Below are 25463 nucleotides of genomic sequence, written 5' to 3'. Positions count from 1 at the left end.
TCACAGACGCGCACTTGATTTGGTTCATACGGTTTGTTTCGCGGCTTGCTGTCTGCAGACTCGTGGACCAGAATGAAGGTTGCTTGCATTCTGGGAGAATTGGAATCGTATATATTTTTTTAATGTTCTCCTTAATTAATAATAAATGCGCAGAGGGAGATGTCTTATAGTCGCACTGGCGTAGAGATGACTTCGACTTCAAATTAAACTTCAACTCAACTTTTTTGTGGTTGTTGTGTTTTGCACTACAGCTCACAGCATTTTGCAATTTGTCAAGACAAAAGTTACACGGGTAAACAACAGTGAAAGAAGTAACAAGGAGAGTCAAACAAGCAGAAGGCACAATGTCAAGTAGTAGCACAGCAGCATATAGTGTGTACTGTACTGTATAGTTCTGTAGCTCATTCTGGTGTAGGGATGACAGGGTCCTTGTAAAGATAGATGGAATTGTACAATATACTATACAATACCGTATTGTACAATCATACTCTATATCGCTGATGTGGTGCTGCAAAAGCATCAGACTGACTTCAATGAACGTCCATGTGTACCTAGTTACTGTCTGAAGAGTTGACTGAGTTTCATGACACATTGTGTAATTATCACAAATATCACGCCAACTATATTACAGTAAATTCACGAAATCTGCATGCATTCAGCATACGGTATATATAATGCACAGTACACATGCAGTGGATGCTATCCCCACGCACTATATATTACGCCTAAACTTTGTAGCACAAGCTTGTAAATAAACTGAGAGACCCTTTCGTTGTACCGTTTGTAGCAAAAGCTTGAATATATCGAAGACCCACACAGAAGAAAAGTCTTTACACACTGTGTGTGTGTGTGTGTGTGACTGTGTGTGTGTGTGTGTGTGTGGGTGTGTGTGTGCGTGCATGTGTGCGTGCGTGTGCGTGTGTATATACTGTTATATTTTTTAAGGAGAACATTTAAAATGATGAAGGTCACCGCCAACTGCAGCAATTACACCAAAAATTGGTTCAGGCCTGTGTGTGTTATGTGTAGTCTAACAATGACCTCAAATCTCTCTCTCTCTCTCTCTCTCTCTCTCTCTCTTGCACGGACTGTATGCATGTGCATGCGCACGCACGCACGCACACGCACACACCATTTCTCCAATGGTGCGGTCATCTCATTAAGAGAGTAACATTTAGAGCCCCGTGTGAAGATAAGGAGGATAGGTCTGGATCATCTCTTCTGCTCATGAGGGAGGGTCACCTGTTTGGATAATGGATAATACCCACTGCTAGTGGGCCGAGAATCAGGGATAGAAGGTCATTAAAACTTTTATGAAGCGCTTTTGTAATTAAGCCTGAGTTATACTAAGTTGCCCGCCAGTGGTGCACAGTACACCGCAAATAGTCTACCAGCTCACAACACCTCGCTTCGCGGCACAGCGAGGTGAGCTTGTATATCGACTAACTTGGGTACATAAACCTGGCCTTACAGACAGTTCCCATTCGAAGGGGGCTGGAATGGGGACCCTCGACGACACCCCCCCCCCCGTGAGAGGAGGGACTGGGGGAACCTCTCTGATTTCAATATGACAATGCCAGCGGCAAAAGCATCGCTTTCCCCAGAGTTCCCCCGCGTCTACTGCTGTATCCTCCACTCCATCAGCACCAGATGATCCAGATTTTTCCTGGTTTTTAATTAAGTGGAAGGTCAAATCGCACTGCTCTTGACTTCGGGGAACGGCTGCATGTCTGCCGCGGCAGAGGAAGCTACGCGCCCCAGCCATTAATTTTATGGAGCGCAGGGCTTTTAATTGATTAAAAAGTTAAGGGCTGTGGGGAACGCTAACTGAGGGGCACTCTTGCGTTTAGTTTTCGACTTGCACAGGTTCATTCTCTTACAGTGGAGAACACTTCAGGGAGGATTTTCTTATTTAAATGGTATTCATCCAATTAAATGCTAATTTTGTTAAAACAGAAAAGAAAGCACATGCACTGTTGTTTTGAATTGCCTTCTAATTTCATGTTCATCTTTGCTGTGTATGTGTTTTGTCATTCCTGGAACCTGTTTAAGAGCCATTGAATAGTTCAAGGCTATAGGCCTCATCGTACTGTGCAATTTGTATGAATGTTCTTTGTAAAACCAATTTAGGTGGTTATAAATGAACACTACAGCCACAAATTACATTTGCTCAAGTGCTGTTGTTGAAAATCCCCGACATGGAGAGATACACTTATAAGATACACTTAATATAATTGACAAAAACAAAACAACAACAACACAAAAAATCTAGAGAAAGGCGGTTTCCTCCCAACAGCAACAATATATATCAGCAATTTTTGGCAAAGAGAAACAAGCGCTCAAAGTAGAGTTGTAACTCAAGACTAGAGTGTTCAAGACAGTGGTTAACATGCAGGATTTGCTGGCGCAGTGATGCATCGATAGAGCAGCCTGTAGTTGACCTTGTTCCTACCACCAATCTATCATTAAACGAGAGCTGTCACCGAGGCCAGGAAGTCAATTAGGATGGATGCATTTCTGACTGCTCACGCAATTCCTCCATGTCACGTGAGGCCACTGGGGGGGTGGGGAGGTTTCGGCACACGGCAAACCGATCCCCGCCGATTAGGTCGCGGAGCGGCAGAAACCCTGCTCTCGGAAGCGGCGTGCGTGGTAAAAAACAAACATGGAAGCAAAGCGACGTGAAACACTGAGCCCGCCGGACACCTCGGGGGACGTCTAGTGTGTCCACACCACTCGATAGTCCCCTGTAACAAACCTCCTCACCCCGCCCTGGCCCCGGCCTGCCACCACCCAACTGTTTCATCATCCCTCACCCCCACCCCCCTCGCCACCAATCTCAGCCACCGAAGAAACCGAGGTCACTGGTTGTAACCTTACGGCTCCACGGGAGCAAAAATCAAATAACAGAGAAGTATATTTGGAACGTATATGGAATATGAAACCGCCACTTCTCAGATGACAATAAACAGAGGCATATTCCTCCTTGCGGTTCTTCTCCCCTCCCTTGGCGGTATAGGAGACAATAGACTGACACACAGTAGCTCCTAAACAGTTGGGTATTTAGGTTATACCCCCACCCACTACATGCAATTCACAAGCTGTCCATCCATCCGGGGTTGTAGGCCCCTGTCCGTCCACGTAAGTGAGCCTCAATCACTTTTCCGAGCGAAATACGGACAAGTGCAGAGCGGGGCTTGTTTCCCTCTGTCAGAAAACAGGCGGTTTTGGTCTGAGTGTCGAGAAGCGCCGTTCTTCTCTCCTGTCAGACGCTTCTGTCAGGTCTGCCCGAGTCGTTCGTCTAATAAACCACATAAAGCAAGTGCAACAGCCAGTAACCAAATAGGGCCTCAAATAGGGCCTTTGCTACATGTCAGAGCGACTTTGAGTGGAGTAAGAGAGCAGACGTGAGAGACAGACTTATTGTGTGTGTGTGTGTGTGTGTGTGTGTGTGTGTGTGTGCGTGTGTGCGTGTGTGTGTGTGTGTGTGTGTGTGTGTGTGTGTGTGTGTGTGTGTGTGTGTGTGCGTGTGTGTGTGCATGTGTGCGTGCGTGCGTGCGTGCGTGCGTGTGTGTGTGCATGTGTGCGTGCGTGCGTGCGTGTGTGCGTGCGTGCGTGTGTGTGTGCATGTGTGCGTGCGTGCGTGCGTGTGTGCGTGCGTGCGTGTGTGTGCGCTCGTACATGCATGCTTTTTTTGTGGTGACCAAAATACCCCACAAGTTGTGTAAAACCAGAAAGAAGTGAGATTGCTAGAGTTTGGATTACAATTTGGACAATATTTGTGTTTAGATTTGGGTTAAGATTTGTCATTTAGGGGCAAGGTTTAGGGTTACGGATTAAGATTGCCATTTTGTGATTGCCCCAGAAAGATAGTAAGTTGTGTGTGTCTGCGCTTGCATGTGTGCGTGCGTGCATGCAAGTCAGAAAGAGACTCATTCTCAAACTATTAACTCTCTATCAGCTCTCTGTTTTGGTGCTCAATTAGTGAATGTACAGAGCTCCTTTCATTTGGATCATAGAGTGGCGAGTGTGACCTCATTCGCTTCGCTGTCCTCTCCACGGGGGTGAGCGACAAATGAGCCCCTTGTTTTTCTTTAAAAAGGGAGAGCCTATAATGAAGCTTTGAGGCACCATCCAAGTCACACAACACAGCCAGGATTTCAATGTACCTCCTTCAAATGCGTGAAAGTTACAAACCCATGATGATGACATGGAAACAAGGACAGGCCATTTGTGTCTTGTAATCCACCCCCCCCGTTGGAAGTTATTGATTGTTTTGAATTCATACGGATGCCTATTCATGCCCCGCCCCGCTTTCATCGCTATCTCCCCTCTCTCAGGTGCAAGTGCAGCCTGCACGCCAACAGCTGTGTGTTTGACAAGGGGAGGCTGGGCTGCGAGTGCGAACACAATACCACAGGGCCGGACTGCGGCCGCTGCAAGAGGCACTACCACGGCAGAGCCTGGAGCGTGGGGTCCTACCTGCCCATACCCAAAGGAACGGCAAATATATGTGAGTGTCCTCAATTTAACTCAGAGAGAGTATGAGTATGTGTATACTCTCAGCAAGACAAATGGGTAAATGAATAATGAGGGTTTAACTGTGTAAATAAGACCTGAGAAGTGGCAGAGATGCAGGATTTGGCTCAAATAAAATGACAAAGAAATGGTGTTGAATGCTCAGTGTAGCCATATGGTTTAATAATAACAGGTGTTGTTCAGTCGCTCTTGATGAACCTAAACAAACAAACAAACAAACAGACAAACACGCATGAAATAGACATTATCTGATAAACATTATAAACTTGAAAATAATAAATTGAATAAATAAAATAAAATCAGAACCAACATTCCTTTTTTTCCTATTCAGTTTTTAGTTTTCCAACTCTGGCAGTGAGCCCTACAGTAATATACGATGGTAGACCTGCAGTCAGGCTTAAGGACAGCTAGCTGATTTAATTCAGGTATATTCGGGGCCCATGCAGGAAATATTGTTTCCCAGTCATTCCACTCTGATGGTTTTCCAACAAGCTCAGTGAGGTGAGATTGAAGACAGGGGGAGTTGATGTAATCCCAGCATTCTTTTGCCCAAAGAAAAGGCACAGTTTCCCGTATCTTGCACGGAAAAAGCTCTCTCATTGAGCCCACTGTGGAGATACAGCAGGTTTAGGGTCTCCGCTGTGAGCTAAGTACGGGGACTTAGCATCACGCAGGTGTTTTTGTGCCCAGAGTTTCAGGGAGACTCTGAAAGGCGGCAGCATGGGTCTACTTGTTCTTAGGAACAGCAGCAGGCTGATGTCCGTATATACTGCAGTACACAAATATATATTGCATGGAAGAAGAGATTGTGGTTTCAAGTTTGTTCATAAGGCTTTTTTTCCTAAATTGTAATTTGTTCAGACGGCAGGTCAATACAGTCTGTTTCTCAAATACGATCTGTAGGACTGACTGCCCACACTGTTATTTGCAAGCAGTCAGATTGTGGATTTGTGTATTCAGACATCGTCGACGTATCTGCATTTGTTGCTGTGGTGGTAATGCTGTAATAGGCGTGAGTAATGCTTAACGCACACTCTGTCGTCTGATGGTACCTCTCAACGGAAACAGACGATCTACAAGCACATTGCTGATCTGCAATTTTCAGCAAGCACTACTGTTGAATGGCAGAGTTTAGATCAGGCCTCAGTGTCCAAAATGTCCAGACACATCTTTAGAATCACATTTTGCCACACATTTAGAAAAAAAAATCTATTTCCATGTGTTTCAGTGTGTTCAGACTTGAGAAAACCAATCTGATTCCAATTGTGATCAAATGTTTCTTGTGTGGTAGCCTATACCATTTGCCCAAAAGCCACTTTCTCTAACAGTCCACAACTACAGGCCTCCACTTGCACAGATGTTATTCTTCTTTCCATGCCAGTAATGAAAGTGCATGATTACTGAGTTTACTCTGAATATATTACAGTTCTTCATTTTGTACTTTAATTGCATAATCAGCTGAGAGATGGGATAAGTAAATATGCTGTCCAGCAGGGCTTATGGTTTATGAAAAACATAAAATAATGTGGTTCAGTCTAAAAAAATATATTAGTCATTTATTAATTGTGCATGTATAATCATTAAGCTGTAATGTGCAGCATGCATAATGACAGGATTCTGAATGGAATGATAAACTTAACCCATTCTGACCGGGCACCCATTTTGGTGTTAGCATCATGTTATGCTTTACCTATTGAAAAATAGCAGATCTACAAGCTCGTATCGCGCCACCGAGTGGCGCGATACGAGCTTGTAGGTCTGCTATTTTTGAAAAATTCGAAGAACGACTGACATTTTTAGAATCTGATCTCAGGTCAGAATGGGTTAATCAGACCAGTAGTGTGTCCAGTGGAAACCTCGTATGAATCTGATCTCAGGTCAGAATGGGTTAAGTAATATATCATATCAAATGGAATTGGCCTTGACTTATTTGATTTCATATTTAAAGTTGATTTGCAGAGGTGATTAATGTGGCTCTATTCTGGACCAAAAGAAAAGTCAAACTATAGGAAAGGGAATGATGTGGCTCTCGAGCACCACGTAGAAGCGCCGTGGGTCAAATGTGGATGTCGGTCTTCCTGTGACCAGCTTACATCAGTCAGATCACATGACGGCGGTGTATGACAGGGTTTCTCAAAGTATAGGTTCCGTGGTACCCTAGGGTTCTGTGACACAAGTCCAGGGGTGCTTCAGAATTAATTTATATGTATTTATCGCTTCAGTGTAATCCCTTATACCCTCTGAGTGAAACGGATCATTGCACTGTACTTGATGTGTTCTTTTTCCATGCACTTTTTCCAACATTCACCAAAAATATCAGCTCACAACGAGCAATGTTTCAGCACTATGACAGCTTCATTGACTTCCATTATAGCGTTAAATCTATCAAAAAGTATGAAACATAATATGTAGGACTATGAGTTATTTTAATCAAATCAAATTATTATTTGATCAAAAACAGGGTAACTGCTATTGTGCAGGTGTATAGGTGTATATGTGATATTAGCTACAGACAGATTGCATCTATGAGAGAGATAGATGGCTAGTCTCTCTCTGGCAGAGACACGCGTGCTCTGTAAAAATATATCCTGTATATACAGCATAATCAATATAATAATCACTATGCCTCAGGGTTCAAAAATATTTTTTTCCCTTATCAAGAATCCCTAAGCAGAGTCACACTGCAGCAGAGCTACCACATCAGACACCTATATTAGATCCTATTGATTTCAACATTATTTGTATAGATCAGGCATAAGCAGAAGTCTGATGGAAAGAGATGGCGCTGTCAACGATAGTTTGCCAATCCTCAGTATGTCTGTAATATCTATGAACCCATCACAATTTGTTGCCTGAAAAAATGGCACGTTACCGTATTTATAGTCGCTGCTTGCTGAGAGAGATCATCAAGTGTAGCTGTGTTCGGCAGTGTTAGTTATGACAGCAGATTTTGTCATAGTCTTTTGAATAAAATGTAATTTTGTTTTAGTCATATTTTAGTCATCCAGTTTGTGTTGACTAAATATCATAAGATTTTGTCTTTTGGCAGCTAGGCCTTGAGTGACTGATTTTACACTTGGTTGCATGCATGCATTGCATGCGCTTTGACACATTGTGAACTTGTAGATCTGCTATTTTCAGAGCACAACACCCGAGTGCAAACAAACATAACACTTGTCTTTTAGTTCTACGGGATCTCCTCTCCACTCGTCCTTCCCATATGTTTTAGTCTAGTTTTTATTTGTTGACGTAATTGTCAATCTAATTTGTCTTAAGTTATTTTAAGGCATCATTCGTTTTTATTTTGTTTTTGTGAATGCAAAATGGTGGTCGACGAACAGTCATAGTTTTAGTTGACGGAATTAACACTGGTTCATCTGTGAGTGGGTTTGTTAGGTCCGGAGAGAGAGACGGTACCTGAAAACACAAGTCTTGTGCCAAAAGCTTGAGACTTGACAGCCCCACTAATGATCGTCATTAGCAAAGCAGCCCTGCATGTCTTTTCCTTACCAGCACCTTTTGCTTGTATTGGTGAGGACTTTGCATTATGTCGTCTGGATATTTCCATACGAAGGACACCCAGATAAATCTGTTTGACCAGTTAAACCATTTGTTTTCAATCTTTTTCATACTGTATCAAGGCCCATTATTTGTTCATCATTTGAGCCACGGACCACCCTTTGATGATATCTCAGCCCAAACCGCACCAATGATTTACCATGCAACTCATCGCAACCAAATGGTTGCGAGTAATTGCATGTAGGCTACAGTGGAGACCCGTATGTAGGCTACAGTGGAGACCCGTATGTTTGTTCCTCAATCTCCAAATGGTCCCATAGGTACCTTTGTTATAGACACACCCACAACCACCCCCCCATTGTATGCAACTACACCTGTAGTTGCATACAACCAGTATCCCTAATGGCAGTTGCAAGGAGTTGCATTGGTGTGACATGTCTAAGGGTCTCTTAACCTATATACTGTGTGTATAATGCATACTGCTCTCAAGGACCACTGGTGGTCCGGGGACCACTGGTTGAGAACCACTTAGTTAAACCATCCAGTCTTGGTGAAAAGGAGTTAAGTTACAACTGTACTCGCTTGGCCAACATAGCCAATGCCAACGTGTTTTCAGCTTGTATAGATAATGGTATGGGGTTCGAGTAGTTACAAAGGAAAGTTTTGGGTAACGGCTTTGTTTCGACAAATATTTGTATAGAAGTACAGAAGTGTCAGTATACATTGCAGGTATCTATGATGCACTGACACTGCCAGTAAAAATATGTTTATGTTTTTATACTGTTGTGTGTCCTGTCTTACACCAGTGACTGGATGTGCAGAGCGTTCCCATTTAAACAAGGACAGTGTGCATGGCATTCATGCCATGTTGAAAGTGGCCCCCTGGGGGGCCCCAGGTACCACAGCATCCCCCACTTTGAAAACCCAGTGGCCTTTGTCATACAGCATGTCCTCACTTTACGCAAAACAAGGGTGAAATAATGATAAAAGAAAACCGCCCGACTCAAAGACAAGCATGCATATAGCATTCTGTCAGCCTCTTCATAATGGCCGCGCCAAAGCAGAAGGTGCACTTTTGCATTTATCCCCATTTTAATCTTGGACGGGAGTTGAATCACATTTATCAAATCCCATAGCCTGAGGCAGGGGGCTCATTGCCTTAATAAATCTAATACCCCCACGCAGGGATGAGGGGGGGTTGGGTTCTGGTCTTCTGGACAGCCAGGCGATGCCAGATGGTGTACGGCAAGGCGAGGCGTGCCCTCGGGCCCACGGGCTCCGACGCGCTTGGCCCTAGAAGTCGAAGGCTGTACTGTTAGCGGTCTGTCGGGATGGACGTGACGCTTAGATTGATGTGCGGCGTGAATCCTGCATGGGGGACACGGGGGTTCTGGATCCATTACTGGAGGAGAGATGCAATTGCACTTTTGATTCACTGATGTTTTGTTGTTCTTCGTTGTCGCCGCAGATTCAATTTACTGATGAATGGGAGATTGTAGGCCAGGCGTGTGTGTGTGTGAGCAGGTGATTGTTGTGCGTCATGGGCACGACTGAGAGTGGGTCGCTTAGAGATATGTGGGGGAATGTGTGTGTGTGTGTGTGTGTGTGTGTGTGTGTGTGTGTGTGTGTGTGTGTGTGTGTGTGTGTGTGTGTGCGTGTGTGCGCGTGCGTGCGTGCGACGTGAGTGCGTGCGTGCGTGCGTGCGTGCGTGCGTGCGTATTCTAAGGAGATATTGGCTTGATTTCCCCTCACACCTTTCCTGTGTTATGAGTCTCCCTGCACTGGTGGCACCCATTGTCAGATTGACAGGCCGTTATTAAAAAATCCAACACTCATGGCCGCATCTGTGCTGAACTGATGAAACCGGGGCCTAGCGCCATATCAAAGGCAATATTAGCACTTGTTTAGTGCTGGCATAAAATGCAATAATGTTGCATATGGTGCTGACGTAACAATATTGTTCCCTGGGGGGTGGAGGGGGGACAGGGTGCATAGGGGGGTGCAATTTGTGTCACAAATTATTCCCAATTTCCCCACATGAGTGCAGCACTGGCTCCGCCCACACCCATAGCATGGCTATTCCTGTAAAAATGTGAAGCCCATATTTCCTACAAGGATATTAAAGATACAGGCACGTCGTATAAAGACAAATTTGCTGAACGTGCAGAATGTAATTACGCCTTGATAGCTTTCATCTGTCATCAAGTCTTCCTCTTTAATCACCGAAGTCGTTTATCTCGCAGACAGGTACAGGAAGTTGGCAAGGGGCCATTACATATTCAGGACACTACGCATGCAGATACAGTATATGGATGCGTGTGTGTGACCCTGTCGTCCAATAAGTCACAGGGCTCAAAATGAAGCTCCTGTGTTGCTAGGACTAGCTGTCTCCATGAGAGACAGCTGCGTGAGAGACATTCTGATCCAAAGCTAAGGTGTTCCCTCCAGGGAGAAAGAAGGGTGAAGGGAGGGGGAAAAAATTGCAAGTTAGCCGGAGAGTAGAAGAGGAATCACTTCTGGAATTATGTTGACACTCCACTTTGCAGGCGGCGACAATTCATGCCGTATTGCAGAGGACGTTCACAGCTGGTTGGAAGGGCTGGCCCGAGAATCTGTTCAGGCTGCAAAATGCTTTTGTTTTTCTGGGATGGCAATACTATTGTTTACTGTGCTCTCCCATTTCCCAGGCAGGGAAAGTAAAGGTAATGCTCCTGAGGAGCGTCTCTGTGTTTTCTCCTTTAGCTGATTGGTGTGGGTGGGAAAATGTGGGCGGTGGTGGTTCAGGGTTAGAGTGCCTGGATGGTAACCTCAAGGTTGCCAGTTCAAACCCGGGCTCCCCCAGAGTTACTGTCGAAGTGTCCTTGAGCAAGACACTGAACCCCTAATTGCTCCCTATGTGCTAGTTGGTGCCTTGCATGGTTTCCGCTGCCATCGGTGTATGAATGTGTGTGTGAATGGGTGAATGGAATGCACAATCTCTGTAAAGCGCCTTGGATAAAGGTGCTATATAAATGCACCATTTACCATTTACCAATGTGCTTTACACAGAACATAAAGCAAAGGAAACACAATTATTACATTATAAAATGATAGGATGGATTAACAAAATAAGTAAACATTATAGATGCAGTTACAGTGCAGAAGAGAAGAGGAAAGAAAATAGACAAAAGAAAAATAACTAAATAAAACGGCAAACAGAAAAGTCTTTAGTTGTGTTTTAAAATAAATAAGAGTAACGGCAGACCTGCCGTTTTCAGAATAGGGATGATTGATGAATGGGTATAGGGGAACCGAGAACATCCTAATTAAACATGGTCATGGATGAACGATTCCTCATTTTGTTTACAGAGCTCCCATTTTCCCAAGCAGGAGTGAAAGAGACGGTAATCTCACAACATCTCTGTGCTTTTTCCTCTAGCTGCAGGTTGTAGGTGGGTTTGTTTGACTATCACCTAATGGATGCGTGGGGAACAGAGAATTAAACGTAATAATGGACCGTCCCTCATTTCACTAAAGTCACAACAATGGTCTCAGTGAAAAGGCTCAGAAATGGACAATAATTGGAAAGCCAGTTCCAGCTGCTGATGAAAATAACACCAATGAGGTGGTAGGATTGGTTTGAGACGAGCACAGCCAGACACCATGTCATTAATATTTATGTTTCAGACAAAGGGAGCATTATTCAGCTACCTGCACTTGTTCAGAACACAGCATTTGATTTAGATTATTCAAGGTCATTTGCTCCGATGGCGGGGGGGGGGACGGGGGACGTGAGTGCAAGAACATTAGATGGATAAGTTGCGATTAGCTAAAGACTACACAGCGGTGCCTTCAACTCAATTCTTGCTAACTTGATATTCCCAGGGTTCAATTTGTATAAAAAAAAGAAAAGCAGAGACAGGGACATTATATTTCAGCATGCCTAATACAGAAAATAAGTGCACAACTTATACTGAAATATAATTCTAAATAATTCATTCTAAATAAAAGATAAAACATCCATAAAACGGACATACAAATGTATGACCAGAGGGAGGATATCAAAACAGAGGCATGGTTTTCCCCCCGTCCTCGGAGCAAAAACCAACCCTGCAAAATTAGATGGATATGTTGTGAACTTGGTGAAAGGTGCCTTCAACTCAAACTGCAATTCTTTCTAAATTGATATATATTCCCTGTCATGCGCCATCTGCTTTACAGATAGTAGGCCTAGCTCTGTTCACTGTTAGATCTCTAGCAAATGAATCATTTTGTTAATGATTTCATAGATGATTGTAAGCTTGATTGGACATAAATAGCATATTGTGACACTTATTGAGGCATATATCCACCCGACTGCAGCTTCTATCATGCAGTAAGACAGGAAAAAATAAACTACTCAGAAAGGTTTAGCTGTAAAGAGGTCGACCTGGGCGAGTTCCCATCCTTTTAATATCGTGCCCTGGTGCTTAAAGCTGAACCAGCTGTGCTTTATTACGATACACAGGCCGCCGAGGCACAGATCACTATTTCTCCCTGAACCCTGGGCTGACTGCTCCCATTATCACCAAAATATGAGAGAATAATTCCCGAATGGAGTGATTTCAACGTTCACATTAACAACAGTGCTGACTCTGAGCCTATGGAATTCATGAATCTATCGGTAATGTTCCAGTGTCTCATTATGTCCCCTGCCTCTGATAACTGCTGTGTGTTTTCCCAGTCGTGTTTTGTCTTACTCTGTAGCCACACACATTAAAGAGTTGCACGGTTCTTAGATGCTGCGTTGCAAAGTGAGTTCACTGAGCACGTTAGTTGTTTTGATCCGCGTGGTGCTCCCTGGACAAAATGGTTACCAGTGTGGTGGACAAAGTACTCAGCTCAAGTACAACTACAAGTGAAAGTTGCTGTCTTGTCATGTCTGACACGTGCTCTGAACACAGCTTTGATGGATGTGTTCGGCCCCCCTCCGCCCATCAAACAAATGTTTGGTCAAACCATTGAGCTTCCACTGGAAATGCATTGGAGTGGCCATTAAACACAAAACACAAGACCGGTGTCTTGAATGTGTGAATGCAGCCCAGTAATAGCCTGGATCCAGCCCAAAGACCCTGCCCATCAGGCTAGCCCAGTAAGGGAATATATCGACCCCACCCCGTTCCCCTCTGCCTCACCCTCTCCTGGTGCTGCGGCCATCTTGTTTCATGAACACAATGTAAACAATGGGAGCGGGATGGGGCCGAGAAAGGCCCTTATTAAGGTTCCACGACTCAAAGTTAAAGTCATGTGAAAAAACATCACCATGGAAATTATTTTTTGTGCATAGTTCCCATCGTAACTTTAAAAAAAACAAAACAAAGACAGGCAGTGCTTTAGTACAGGAAAAGGCATTTCTTCTGTGTGGGTCTTAGATACTAAGCTTTTGCCACAAACTGCAACTGCAACCAAAGGGTCTCTTAGCATATTTACACATAGTACCTGAGATCAAATATATATATATAAGGTCGATGAGTTGACCAGATGGAGAAAAACTGGACTGTAGGCTCACCATAGTATTTACAAGAACGTATAGTTGTGCTGTATGCACTGAAAACATAATTTTTCTAAACTCAACTCAGAAAATAACAGCAATTCTATAATGGTTTTTCACCACCGATATATTTTTCAAAAACCCTGCCCTTGCCTCTGACCTTCTCTGCCAAGCCCCTTCCACTCTATAGGCCTATACGCGCACACAGAAATTACAATAAGAAAACTACAGCTCGGAGATTAAATTGTACTGCTGGTACGTGACCTCTGAAAGCGACCTTAAAGCATTGAGAACGTTCACTAGCATTTCAAATCTGTGGCTACTACACAGTACGAGCAAAACTATCATCCAATCATCTGCTGTGAACAGATTTTCGCCCGAGACTGACGCGGTCGTGGGGAGAGTCACCAGACCCGAATCGCCAGAACATATTTTCTTAATGGGCATGGCTAGCGATTCAGGGCTGGAGCCAGGCTAGTAGAGGGGGAAAAGGACATGCAGGCGTGGATCAGCACTATGGACAGTGAAACACTGATGATAGCACGCACTGTTTCACAAGTCTGTCAAGCTATCTATGAAGTAAGTTTAAAGGCATACCATTAGACTCCCAGATCTGTGTGTTTGATTTGATTGAGAGAACACTAACAAGCATAGAACATCTTTGACCCTTTTATGGCCCATTCAATCAATTCAGTGCACTTTTCCCTTTGAAGTTGAAGAGCTCCTGCTTATTCTGGGGGTAAACATTTGGGAGGAGTAGCAGATCCACAAGCTCACACCACATTGCATTGTGAGGTGTTGTGATCTTGAATTGTTTGCCGAAGAGATATAATGTAGACTAGGGGAAAATGGAGCCTATAGGGTTTAAACTGCAGTTTTACAAGTGGACATGCCCAAACCTGTGCTACTTTCTGCAACGCCCAAAGTCAATCTCGTGAGATAAAATCTCCAATAGCTTCTATGTAAAACACTACACAAATGTAGCATATATTCAACTCAAGTCAAACGGAACTTTGTTCAATTCATAATTCATCCTGTCTAAACCTCCTAGGCATGCCCAAGGTGTTTGTCACTCAGTTGCTCAAGTGAAAATTTCAGAACTAAAATAGCTGCTGCATTTGGAGGCCATCGTTCAGACAGAAAGGCAAGAATATCACTGTGTTGTGTTTTTCTCTCCGAGAAACAAAGTGCAAATCTCTCAGACTGCATTCCAGTCAGACTCATCAACCTTTCCAAATACATTAGTAAGTCATTGCTGTCGGGTGGAAACCTTCTATGTCCAAAATCGTTACCTTTTTTTATTGTAAACAAGCTAACATTTTATTTTTCGGTGAAATCTTTAAGCTCACGTGTTGCATTGCAACATGTTGTGAGCTTGTAGATTTGCTCATTTTCAAAACTTTTGTGTGAGGGCGCAGGGCATTCATTTATGGAAAAAACATTGAGATACAAGGTTTCTACCCGACAGCACAGAAGTTCTGAAGGTCTTTTGTTTTAAAAAGCTTGTTTATATATTAAATGCAAAAAACTTAGATCAGTCCCTTTAAAAATACAAGCAAATACATTTTTGTCTGGACTGCAACAGCTGGGAGGTCAAAGATGAAGGATTTGAAAATAAATAAACTAGGCTAAGAATGCAAATTTAAGCACTTCTATGTTTATTCGAGTGCTGTGTACACAGCTAAACAAAACACTGTAGATCCGTTTAAGGAATGCAATTAAAAACATGCCTGGTGAATCGTTGACGTCCCCCATTAAAAATGTCCTTCCTTGGTAATGGGAATGGATTTTAAAATGATGAAAAATGTCTACCATCCTTAACATATCAAAGTACATACTATAGATATCCACAGTTAGTATTCTAGGGGCAGTTAAGTGGGCATTTAGTACACACTCAGACTTGTTGAGATAAATGAAAAGGGAACGCAGATTCTTCTCAAACATACCCCCGCACCCCCTCTCTAACCCAAAAATCACAAAACCAGTGCCATTGAAAGAAAACTCTGATGACAAAAACATAGAGACGCAGACACAATTGCAGTAGTTTGAAGCTGTGATTCAGCTGACATTTTGTGACAATATGTGATTATCATCAGAGATGGTGAGTGATGTCAGACCATCCGGTATACGTTCAGCTTCCAAACTGAGCGTCGCTGCTTCCAATCAGGAGTCGGGGGGGAAGTTTACGTGACATGAATTATTCAAGGTTCTACTCTAACAGCAACATAGGCAGGGTTATAAGAAGTAAGTGTTGGCTTTGACGATGTGCTTGCCTGTCTCTTGTGCTTGTTTGTTTCTGTAGGTATTCCCAGCAATCATGGACCAGTGCGTAAGTAGATCAAGCTTCTTTTTCTTTTTTTTCTTACTTGGCATGCTTGATAATGCTTTATTTTTTGTTTTGGTTATGGCATACGCTGATATGATTGATGGCATTGATTTTGGTGTGAAATTGCCCACTGTTGCGTCGCTACTATGCCTTCCATCATGAGACAAGGGGTTTTTAGAACCAGTGTATGTTGGCACAAGCACTTTTTCTTTTTTTTCCTTTTTTTTTTGAGCAATCTCTTCCATTTCCCTTTTCCTGTGGAATAGTTGACACAGTCAGATGTTTGCCCTCGGACATAAAGGAAATCATGTTTGCAAAGGCATGTTGCCAGCCATGTGTCTCAGGATAGATGGATGAGCTGTCTTCAGCCACCCTTTGCATGTTGATGCCCCGAGGGGATTCCTCAAGTGCACGGGCGGCATGGTGTGCACTCCGCCTTATTTTTATCCTGTGAACAAAGCAGGGGTGGCGGTGTGTTTCTTTAGTTGGAAGCAGGACGTTAGCACCTTCCTGGTTCTCTTGACAAAAGTCAATGATATTTTTTGCATTGGATTTCTTCTTTTTTATTTTTTTCAAATAAGGGTTCATGATACTACTGTAAATAATCATCTTCACAAATTAACTCGTTTTTAGATTCTTGAAGCTTAAGTGCAATCATCATAAGTGAAAAACACAAAAAAGCTAACGTTACGCTATGAACAAAGTACTACTGTACATGGTTGCATGTCTTCAATGTCACCAGCACGAATGTTTAGGCCTAATGATGCGTGAGGATGTGTAATGTCCTTGACAACGTCTGTAGTTTCATTTACAAAATGCCTTTTTTAAGATGTATAATAGCTTTCAAATCTCACTAGTGGGGTATATAATATATGCATTTTATGTCATGGAACAACATGTGAAAATCCATTAAGCCTGTGTTAACCATAGACCTTATTTCAGGCATTTAACCAAAAACCCATTAAACATACAGTACACCCAGTCAAAAAACAACTAACTCGTTTCTGGGTTTTGGGACTACACAATTTGCCACTACTGTAAATGCTGCATGCAAATGAGTGTACTTCATACTTTACTACATTCATTTCATCTTCAAACACATGCTAGTTGGCAGTTTCCACTTTGCTACAAGTCTACAGCAAACAAGATGGCATGCACACAGGAACAAAAAGATCTATATGCATGCTGACCAATGTGCATTAAATCCATCCCAGCGTGAGCTGTTTGACATCTCAATGTAATTAATGTCCTCTCCCATCTCCCACGCAGATCGAGCAAATGCCTCATCTCTTGGCGTTGCAAACCGTAACCAAGGTAGGCGCCATAGGCTCCAATGTTTCCCCCTTCATCCTGCAGCATGAGACCGCAATTCAAAGAAAAACACATACATTATTTATTTTTATTGGCTCTTTGTTGAACCAAAAGATACAAACATCAGGTGAACTGCAGGGCTTTGTTTCCCCAAATCTGTAGAACTATTGCAGATGAATGCTATATTCTCATCTTGTGCTCACAAACACAATACCGGCCCTGGCACCGACGAGGCCTTTTGTCAATCGAACGCTGTGGGGAGACGGGCCGCTCGTCTTGTGATCATCACCATCGCACCCCGCTAGCCTCTTTTGATCATGCCTGCTTTTTTAATTACCCAAGAATGTTCTCGAGGGGTTCATCCTGTCTGCACACCCTCACAGGAAAGGGGGGGGGGGGGGGGGGGAAATGAAAAGAGGCGAAGGAGAGAGGGAAGGAGAGAGGTGGCTCCAGGGGGCTTTATGTAGATTGATCTGCAGTTTATCTGCAGCTAATCCTCATGCCCAGCTAGCCTGCATGTGCAGCGAGTGCACAGGCCCCTGCATGGCTGTGCCCGCTGCTGCTCTCACAGCCAGAAGACTGAAATTAAAAGAGGATTTTCCAGATCTCCGGGACAAAGAGCCGGGGCGCCAGGGAATCTTCATTGGTTCCCTTTCCTCCGGCCCATTTCCCATTTCTCTCAAAGAGGTGGGAGCATGACTCACCTATTTGGTCTACCCAAACAAACAGTGAAAATGTCTAAAATGCAGAGAGAGGGCAATGTGTTTCTGCAGGTAAACACCACCACTACACCACTCAGCTGGCTGATAACGGCTGGTGTTGGAGAAATGATGAGAACATTTTACTATTCCCTTAAAGCTTGGGAATAGTAACTTGTTTTTGTCAGTACAATTTTAACCAATCTTTATGTCATGGTTAATAGTAGAACAATATACATTAACTAAGACATGTTGGTCTACCTGCATGCTGTTCGATTGAGGAATGTATTATATGCCATGTGGTCAGGTATAGGACCATTATTGGATGACAACATTGTATTGCATGATGCCCAAAACGCAATATACAGTATCCTTAACTCAAACCGTCTCTCCGTCTTAGTTCACCATGAAGTATAGACATTTAAAGGCACTCTTGTGAGGGAATCCTGCATGGGTTTGTTCCACCACACAGTAGTGTAGTCCAATTTTGAGGTATTTTATACGTTGCTGGAGCATTTACATTTTTCAGTACTTTATACCCCACTACATCTCAGAGGCAAATATTGTACTTTTTTACTCCTACATTTATTAGAAAACTTTAGTTATTAGTTACTTTGTAGATTTAGATAATTATTACAGAAGTCAGTGATGCTTGCGGAACTCTGCTCCACGTACCTGACTGTCGTGCCAAATCTGCCAATAATCACGGTAAAGCACACCCTCTCGTGTAATATTGCTTAAATATGTAGTACTATACTGTAGGCCCAGACAGCTACTTCTTTGACTTGGGTATGTAAGTAAGCTTTAACAACATACTGCCATGCTATATTATTACCACCCATTGTCATGTTGCCTCGATGCAGCTGACAGGCATGCAGTGAACTTGTAAACCTCCAGTTTGAGTAATGGGGTCAGCCGTCATGCTAATATGATAACGGGACGAATGGGTGAACTTGGGTTTCAGCTGACCCTGACATCACGGCACAAGATATTGATCAGATGTAATTGAAGTAACACTATTTTGTTTCACTGCATATAATTAGCAAATCCTGTATCTGAAAACTGTCTCTGCTGATGCATAGTAGTTAATTGCAGCCGTGAATCCATGCCTGTAAGGCATTTTTTGTTAATCATTTAATGAATATCAATTCATCTTAGCTGGTTATTAAATCTTTTTTCCATTTTTCCTTTTTTTTCCTTTTCTTTTTTTCTTGTTAGTACTGCTTCTATCTTTGTTGGCCAGGTCTCTCTTGTAAGATCCAGTCGCAACAAACCTGCATAAATTAGGGCTGATTTGTTTTGTTTCATCATGACATAGTTGACATGACACATTTTCTAATTTACTTTTTTCCTGGTGACTCTCACAGAGCTTGCTGATTGTCATGACATCAGATAATACGAATTGCGAGCTTTAATCTTGTTATTTAGTTCTCTAGCAGCGTGAGATCGAGCTCCCGCCCGGCAAGGAGTGACAGCAGCGCTATGGTCCGGAATATTGATTTGCACCTAAACTGATATCAAGCCGTGAGACGCCATATACTGTATCTCACAGAAATACCAGCAGTCTGAGAACGTTCTGAAGGCGCTGGGTCACAGATTTGCCTGGACTGGTTCAGCACAACACCAGCTGACTGCCCGTCACAAAACCAACACACACACACACACACACACACACACACACACACACACACACACACACACACACACGTTACCTTGTAGATTATTACAATAAAATCATGCACTTCAGCACTTTAAGTATATACTTTGGCTGTTTGCAAATAGCTGATCTACAATAGAGGGTATAATATTGCGCGTGACATCATCAACATACCCGGAATTTACGCCTACTGAGTGGCCTACTACTTTTCTGGCCTTCACAGCCCATAGGCCTACATCCAAACAGAAAAGTCCAAACACGATTTAACAAATTAAACCCTCTACTTCATTAAGCGGGGTCCCCCAGGGGTCTATACTTTGTCCCCTCCTTTCTCCTATCAAATTGTTTTGCCAAAAACGATGTACAAGCGGTATAGCTGACACATGTTCGCCTATTACGGAGAGAATAAGGCCGCTAGGGTCCACGTGGTTATAAGTTGTTGATTGGTGTAGTAAGTAAACTTGGTCGTCCATTGCAATGTGATGACATGAGAGGAGGTGAAATGACATGATGCGACTGGAGAAAAGTTATGGCGAGGTTAGACGTTATTATTCTTTTGAAGTTTGTTGTGACCAAAACGTCACTCAGCCTCATTAATTCTGCTCATCTCCAAGCATATAACCGAGTCTCCCCAAGAAAAAATACAAAGAACAGACGAGACGCTAAAAAGACAAAACAATACGAGACAAAACCCAGCAGATTGATCTGCATTCGAGGCATACACATGACACATACTGTAGCAATTAAAACGGATTCAGTGTCGCGTCACCGTGTTGCACGACGACGGTGCCATTGGGACATTTTCCGCGAGTGTTGCCTTAGTGCAACACTCCTCGCCCAAAAGAGGAGGACGTGTCACAACAGCTGTCCTGCTAAAATGTCACACATCTTCCAGAGGTGTGATAGTACACATATGTCACTGTCCGTCGTGTGGGTCTCTGGCCCCGATGTGAACTTTGCCCAGCACAGGTCCCAACACTATACGTCATCTACAGTGGTTCAACCACTTGAACCCCAGCACCCACGTTCTGCGGGGAACGTTAGTCTGTCGGTCATTGTTTTTTGCTTTGTGTAAAGCTTTGAAAGTTTGTACAGTTTTTGTACATCCATTTTTAAGTCTGTCTAGTTATGTAGCTGTCTGTTTATTTCTCTGTGTTTGTCACATTAGACTTGTGGTTCACAAAGTGGGGCCCGGCCCCAGGGACCCGCTCACGGCTCCATTTGAAAAGGTTTGAGAACCTCTGGCCATAGACACACCAAGACACCAACCTCTGGCCATAGACACACCAAGACACCAACCTCTGGCCATAGACACACCAAGACACCAACCTCTGGCCATAGACACACCAAGACGCCAACCTCTGGCCATAGACACACCAAGACACCAACCTCTGGCCATAGACACACCAAGACGCCAACCTCTGGCCATAGACACACCAAGACACCAACCTCTGGCCATAGACACACCAAGACACCAACCTCTGGCCATAGACACACCAAGACACCAACCTCTGGCCATAGACACACCAAGACACCAACCTCTGGCCATAGACACACCAAGACACCAACCTCTGGCCATAGACACACCAAGACACCAACCTCTGGCCATAGACACACCAAGACGCCAACCTCTGGCCATAGACACACCAAGACACCAACCTCTGGCCATAGACACACCAAGACGCCACGTGACACTCCATGTCAAGGGTTCCCAAAGGTTTCAGGCCGCCCGTGACCCTCTGAAACAATCACATTTGAACTGCCCCCCCCCACACACACACACACACACACACAAACACACACCGTGACAAGCCCTTGGAATTGGAGGCATTACATTTAGTTTGCCTCGGTTCTACAGATACAGTACATATTGTGAAAATAGCCGAAAAACAAGCTCACAGCGTCTCGCACTGCGATCGGCAATCGGCACTGATCGGCTATTTTCACAAGCCTCTTTCTTACATAATATTTGACAATTTGGCCGATTTGGTATATACAGTATTTTTGGAGCCCCCCCCCCCCCCCCCCCAGGTTCTACTCTATGTGACACCAGTCACACTCAGAAGCAGTGACTTCACGTGACCCTGGAATGCTTAAAAGGCTGAGGGACAGTCAGGGTCACGAGCCTCCGCTGACTCCCAGGGCCCCTGTCTCCATATTAAGCGACGTTTAATTGGGCTACAGATGTTTCGGGGAAAGACAATGGCCCTGGAGGTCTTCTGGAGGACAATGACGCTCGTGGATAATCTCCTGGACACTGGCAGCAAAGTTAACTTGCAGATTAGACGGCAGAAAGCTCAATGCGCGCGGTCCACTGCAGCACAATGGGCAGTATTAAACCCATGCAAAATTTGCATGGTTTTGCCATACAATACTGAAGGGCATTTTAGAGGGGATGTCGCATTCGATCCGTGACACCGTGAGTGTGCGTGAGCGTGTGCATGCGTGCTTGTGTGTGTGTATACTGTATGTGTGCATGCTTGTGTTCTTGTGAGTATAATACAAACAAATAATTACAGATGTATATACACTATATTACTGTGCATGTACATATATATTTTGTTGGACTACATGCATGTGTACATGTATGTGGTGTGTACCTGTTGGAGTTTGGTCAGAGGCTGGAGTTTATGAGGCAAACATGACGCCTTTTTAATCAGTCCGGGGCATAAGCAATGATTATGTGTCGAGTGTATTCTGATGCATGAGCCACATTACTGAAAACCCCCAAAAATGTGATTACTATTTATGCAGGAACGGATATCCAATTATACCGAAATCTCTTGGCAAATATTACCTCTTCCTGGATTTCACCTCCGCAAGCAGAGAGGCTTCCTAGAATAATTGAGTCACAAGCCTTTTGTCTGGAAATGTGAATATGAGCTTACGCGGTCTTAATAAGTCCATGTCAAAACAAAGCAAGGGAGCAGGTCTGCAGTGCAATGCCACATGGAGCTGTAGTTCATTCTCCAATGGCTTCAGGGCAGGCCCACTATATTGACCTGTGAGAAAGTACTGTCAATATGCACAATAATATCTATCTTTGTCCTCGGCACACATCTCTCTAATACATAATGTATACATGTACAGTAAGAGACGTACACCATAAGACCATGAAGTACAAACATATCCTATACATACATTTCTTCGTTTGATTTCCATGGGGGGGATCAGAGGGAAATCCATACCTCTGCTTTTGATATGCTGGTCATTCTTTTAGGACCGGTGGGCAGTGGTGGAAGTACTCATTTCTGACTTAAGTAAAAGTATCAGTACTGCAATGTATAGGTTTACTGTGTTAAAAGGAAAAGTCCTGTGGTGAAAATGCACTTGAGTCAATGTATAATTTTATTTTTTTTGGCATTGAGATTTACTTAAAGTACCAAAGTAAAAGTTCTCATTTTGCAGAAATGTCCCATTTCAAGTTTTCAAATTGTATACAAATATTTTGAAAATAGCAGATGACTCTTCATGTGACCACCGTGCTCTGACTTAAAACACTTCGCCCGCTAGCATTTATTGACAAATTAGGATCTAATTCACGCCAGCATTTTTCCCAGTTGAGCTCTTATTTTGAAAAAGCCACATTTCCAGACTTCCGGAAGTGAACATAAACTAGTAAGTGAAACGGGTCCTGGACAGGCCTTGTTTACCAAATGGATCTATACCGGGGCACTGGAGGCGTCCACATCGTTGGCTCTGTGCCATCAAAGAAACCTTGTTTTGACCAAACATGCCATCTGGGACAAGGAATAGGAGATACAGGCGATAGAAGAAACAGATAGAATGGATTATTATGGAGCCGACGATCCATAAGACAAACGTTTCGGCTATCCACTGATGAAGGCTGGATAGCCGAAACGTTTGTCTCCTGTCCAAAATGCAAGAATGAATTACTGAAATGCAGTCTTGGTGTGTGCGAAAATAGCAGATGGACACATTGTGGGCTTGTAGATCGGATATAATCTTATCTCAGGTACCATGTGTAAATATGTTTTGTTGTGGAAAAAGCTAAGAGACCCTTAATGTGGTTGTACCGTTTGTAGCAAAAGCTTGTAATTAAGCTAAGAGACCCTTCGGTTGTACCGTTTGTAGCAAAAGCTTGTAATTAAGCTAAGAGACCCTTCGGTTGTACCGTTTGTGGCAAAAGCTTATAAATATCCAAGACTCACACAAAATAAAACCCTTTACCTGTACTTTTTGTGCTAAAAGTACTCAAACTTTCTTTCTTTTCCTGCCTTGAGTCAGCAAACATTGACATTTGTCATAGTATTAGTTGATGAAATTAACACTGGTCCACACCATATAGACAAGATAAATATGGACTTAAGTGACGCCATTGGTTTCTACAGACCATAAATGAAACCTATTATTTTGCAGCGATTTCAAATCCGCCATCTTTTTATATCTGGTCTGAAATACTAACGAATGCTACAAATGAATGCTATTGGCTGCACCCGCAGCGAGGGTGGGTCTTCCCTCGGCAGAATCAGTACCAACCCTAGAAACATACCCTACTTTATAATACGTTTTAAAATGAATTTAAAACAATTTACTAAACACATATCATCATGATTTAAAAATACTTTAAACTAGATATTGAAAAGTGTTCATGAAAAGCTAATGAAATCAAGTATAAAGTCTGCCCAAAGCCCGGCTCATTGACTCGTATAGAGATTATAATGTTTTGCTAACGGTAGAAGGTGAAATGGCGGCATCTGCTTGGCCATTAATACTGTAGGAACAGCAGTCTGAACGAGAACCCGGAAGTGAGCTTCAATTGCAGCGAAGGGGGTTTGCCCCTTGGTCCACACGTTGCATTCTCCTGTGCCCATTCTCTGAGCACCGCCGTGCCATGGGGAGCTGACAATCTATTCTGTTCCCCACAGAGAGACAGCATCAATCAAACAGCACAATGCAACACGTGCCCATCCCGCTTTGCTCATTACTATTATTATAATTTTTTTGTGCCTTTGCTTTGTTAGACTGTGTGCTGTGCTGTATTTGTTCTTTTGTTTTCCCGGGGGATTTTTTTTTTTTTTCTCCCTCTCTCTTCTTCTTCCTTTCGTTGAGGTCCCTGAAGCGGTCCTAAAAATACCCCTGCAAGGTCTTTCTGTGGTCACTGTCATAAACAATCACTCATGAAGCACTCGCAGCGCGCTTTTTAGTCAAGAAAAAAGGCCACAGGCTTGCCTTTCCCAGTATACTCACACAGCAGCGTGTGAGATTCTCGCCCCGCAAAAGTTGTCGGTCACACCCTTCCCAGGGTGTCACCTGAAGTGTTTTTCTTTTTTTTTCTTTGAGTGTGCAAATGCAGGAGTGAACAGGGACAAGCAAGAACAGGCATCGTGTACATACTCAAGTACAAAAATACCTCAGAATTGTACTAAAGTACAGTAGCCTACTTAAGTAAATGTAATTTGTTACATTACACCACTGGGAGTGAACAGGGACAAACAAGAATAAGCAGCTTGTTACCGTCCCCTGTGAAAGCATGTGTGTGTGTTGTTTGAGGTTCTCCTGTCTCCCTATCGTCGGAATGATCTATTAATCCACCCTCTGCCCCTCCCTCTCCTCCACCCCCTCTGCCCTCTCCTCCCGTCCCCCGCGCCTCCTCCCGTCCCTCACCTTTGCCCCCCGACAGCCCGCGTGTGCGACGACGCGCTCCTGCGCTGTCAGAACGGCGGCTCCTGTCACCACCACCAGAGGTGCGTCTGCTCCGCGGGCTTCACGGGGGTCCTGTGCGAGCGGGCGCGCTGCCAGGGCCCCGGGGAGTGCGACGACCAGCCGTCCGGGGCACGGGCCTCCCTCCATCATCCGCCACTCATGGCACTGCCTCCCTCCCGCGCTCTGCTCCTCGCTCTCATTCCCGCGCTGCTCCCCCTGTCGGTCGTTTGCCTCTAG

General features: G+C 43.8%; 1 protein-coding gene across 1 annotated transcript in view; it reads left to right on the top strand.

The window, feature by feature from the left end:
• LOC308326055 (netrin-G1-like) overlaps positions 1-25463 on the top strand; it is a gene marked incomplete at both ends in the record, with an annotated part of 86292 nt that extends 60829 nt beyond the window's left edge. Inside the window, 4 exons of the mRNA XM_080778866.1 lie at positions 4341-4513; positions 15870-15896; positions 17163-17207; positions 25204-25463. Coding sequence (XP_080634992.1) covers positions 4341-4513; positions 15870-15896; positions 17163-17207; positions 25204-25463 — 505 coding nt within the window. The remainder of the gene's footprint in view (positions 1-4340; positions 4514-15869; positions 15897-17162; positions 17208-25203) is intronic.

This window comes from Protomyctophum bolini, assembly GCF_963924005.1.
Source record: "Protomyctophum bolini genome assembly, chromosome: 12".
Classification (NCBI taxonomy): Eukaryota; Metazoa; Chordata; class Actinopteri; order Myctophiformes; family Myctophidae; genus Protomyctophum; species Protomyctophum bolini.
This window is presented reverse-complemented; position numbering and strand designations above follow the sequence as displayed.